General features: G+C 47.9%; 1 protein-coding gene across 1 annotated transcript; it reads left to right on the plus strand.

The window, feature by feature from the left end:
* The first annotated feature begins 1262 nt into the window (after positions 1 to 1262).
* Positions 1263 to 1984, plus strand: LOC123405059 (dirigent protein 1-like). Its single transcript, XM_045098916.1, has one exon. It carries the CDS (start codon positions 1263 to 1265, stop codon positions 1836 to 1838), a length of 576 nt encoding a protein of 191 aa, XP_044954851.1. The 3' UTR covers positions 1839 to 1984.
* Positions 1985 to 2280: the final 296 nt, after the last annotated feature.

Here is a 2280-nt window from a genome sequence, read left to right on the forward strand (position 1 = left end):
GAGCCCCTGGTCATACATCGAAGAGGGCTTAAACCGATCTAAGATCGAAAAACCAAAAATAAACGCCGATCAAGATGACTTGGGAGAGAGAGAGATTAAAACCTGGACCAAAGGATCGGGAAAAGGAAGGGTAGCCAATCAACTCGACCGACGAACAAACCTTAGTTACAAGCGGTATGATCTTCGGTGGCGATCATGGAAATCGACCATCTTGGCGGTGGCGTGGTGTGGAAGCGAAGACGACTATAGTTGTGGGTGAGGGTTTACCATGTAAAAGCATATTGATGAAATTAATGATGTATTGCTTGAGCCTCGTGAGGGTTTACCAAGGTTACGACAAGGCTAAAAGCTATTGCGCACCAGACCCTAGTGGCATTTGCTGCTGCCAAAAGTAATATTAGCCGTCAAGATGGAGATGATATGTTTTTGCCATGTGCTAGCAATTTCTGGGCAGTGAGGGGGGCATAGCTTTGTATGCACGCCAAGATTTAGTTCATGCAGAAACAATCAATAAACTGTAATAGTTGTCGAATTATATGTTTTTCCCGTCCTTTGAAAAGAGCAGTGAGCAGTCCTTTGATCGTCATGAAGCACCAGAATAAATCATAACTATCAGTTGGATTTTGGAACAATATATGAGACAAGTGATGGTGCGATGGTTCATGAATATTCTTCAAGAAAAATAGCCGATATCATAATTAAAATTGCATATCTGGTGTTTCACATATGAGATTAATAAAATAGCAAAAATTGTTACACGCCTAAGAAAACAAAAGCCGAAAAATGTACAACAGTTGGTAGAATCCCAGATTCTAGCAAAAGAACTGGGTCTACATCCTAGCTTAAACTCTTCCAAGAAACAAATTGCGGAAAAAACTTCACTAACTTTGACAAGTCTAAACAAAAAAGTTGGGAGGAATCGCCTAGGATAAAAACGTGAAAGCAACAGCGGAATGAAGAAGTGAAATGAAAGCCTGTTCCTCACACTTGGTAGCAAGATTGTTGGCTTTGAGTGGCTTAGCAGCAAGCTGGCAGGAGATTCAGAGAGCACCTGGTCATACATGTCTTGTACGCATGGCGACCTGGCTTTGCGTAACGCAACTACGGTAGACTGCTGCGCATGGCAACACGGTCACCATGTACCATCGTCGACTATACATATATATATAAACAGCTCGTACCATGAGTCATATTATCTGTAGTGAGTCCATTCATCGTTCCACATGATACATTCTTCAACCACGTTCACTATGATCGCATCAATGCCTCGCTTCCTCTTCCTCGCGGCTTTGACCCTCGCCTTGGCAACGTCAACGGCTGCCGCGCGGCGCCGGCAGATCCACCTGCGCTTGTACATGCACGACATCACCGGCGGCCCGGGCCAGACGGCGGTGCAGCTCGTGAAGGGGCCTGGCCCCGCGCACCCGTTCATGCCGGGCGCCCACTTCGGCGACACGACGGTGATCGACGACGCGCTGACGGAAGGCCCCAGCGCAGCATCGCCGGCAGTCGGCCGCGCGCAGGGGTCGTACATGCTAGCCGGCCTCAAGGAGCCCGTGCTGATGGTGTCCATGACCGTGGCGCTCACGGGCGGCGCGTACAACGGCAGCACCATCGCCGTGGTGGGCCGCGACGACATCTCCGCCGCGGTCAGGGAGCTCGTGGTCGCCGGCGGCACGGGCGCGTTCCGGAAGGCGACTGGGCACGTCCTGTGGAGGACGGCCAGGATGGAGTCGCGCGACCACATGGTACTGGAGCTGGACATCTACGCGACCGTGCCGGGCGCTGTTGCTGCTTCGAGCGACGGGCATCGTCAGGCCGGCGTTTTGAATATTTAAGTGAAGGCCAAAATTAAGCTGGGTTCAAATAAGTGCAATGTTTGGGTCTTGTTTGTCTACGTGATCACCACGGATGTTGTTTCGAAATCTTTTTCTTATCCGATTTTATTGATTATATAACAACAGAGTAAAGAAATTGGTTTTTATTTTGTTGATTCGTATCAAGAATCTCCTTTCATCCTCAGCTTCTTCTTCCTTAAGTTATCCCAACTAAGGGCATGTTTTGGAATTCTCCAACTCCCACCTTCACCGACTCAAAGATGGAAGGAGCAATTTGCAGAGGTGTTAGAGCTCATTGTTTTAAAACAGAGATGAATATGTAATTTTAGACGGCGTGCCTTTCATGTCAACGTCACAACAGAGTTTTCAATATCTTTCATTCTAATTATATTATTGACGGTTCCCAAAACCATTGAGACACATTTCATGGCTAGCCGTATCC

The sequence above is a fragment of the Hordeum vulgare genome, chromosome 6H (genome assembly GCF_904849725.1).
Source record: "Hordeum vulgare subsp. vulgare chromosome 6H, MorexV3_pseudomolecules_assembly, whole genome shotgun sequence".
Taxonomy (NCBI): domain Eukaryota; kingdom Viridiplantae; phylum Streptophyta; class Magnoliopsida; order Poales; family Poaceae; genus Hordeum; species Hordeum vulgare.

Coding starts and splice junctions, on each gene's coding strand:
- LOC123405059 (XM_045098916.1), top strand. CDS start 1,263: ATGCCTCGCTTCCTCTTCCTCGCGGCTTTGACCCTCGCCTTGGCAACG.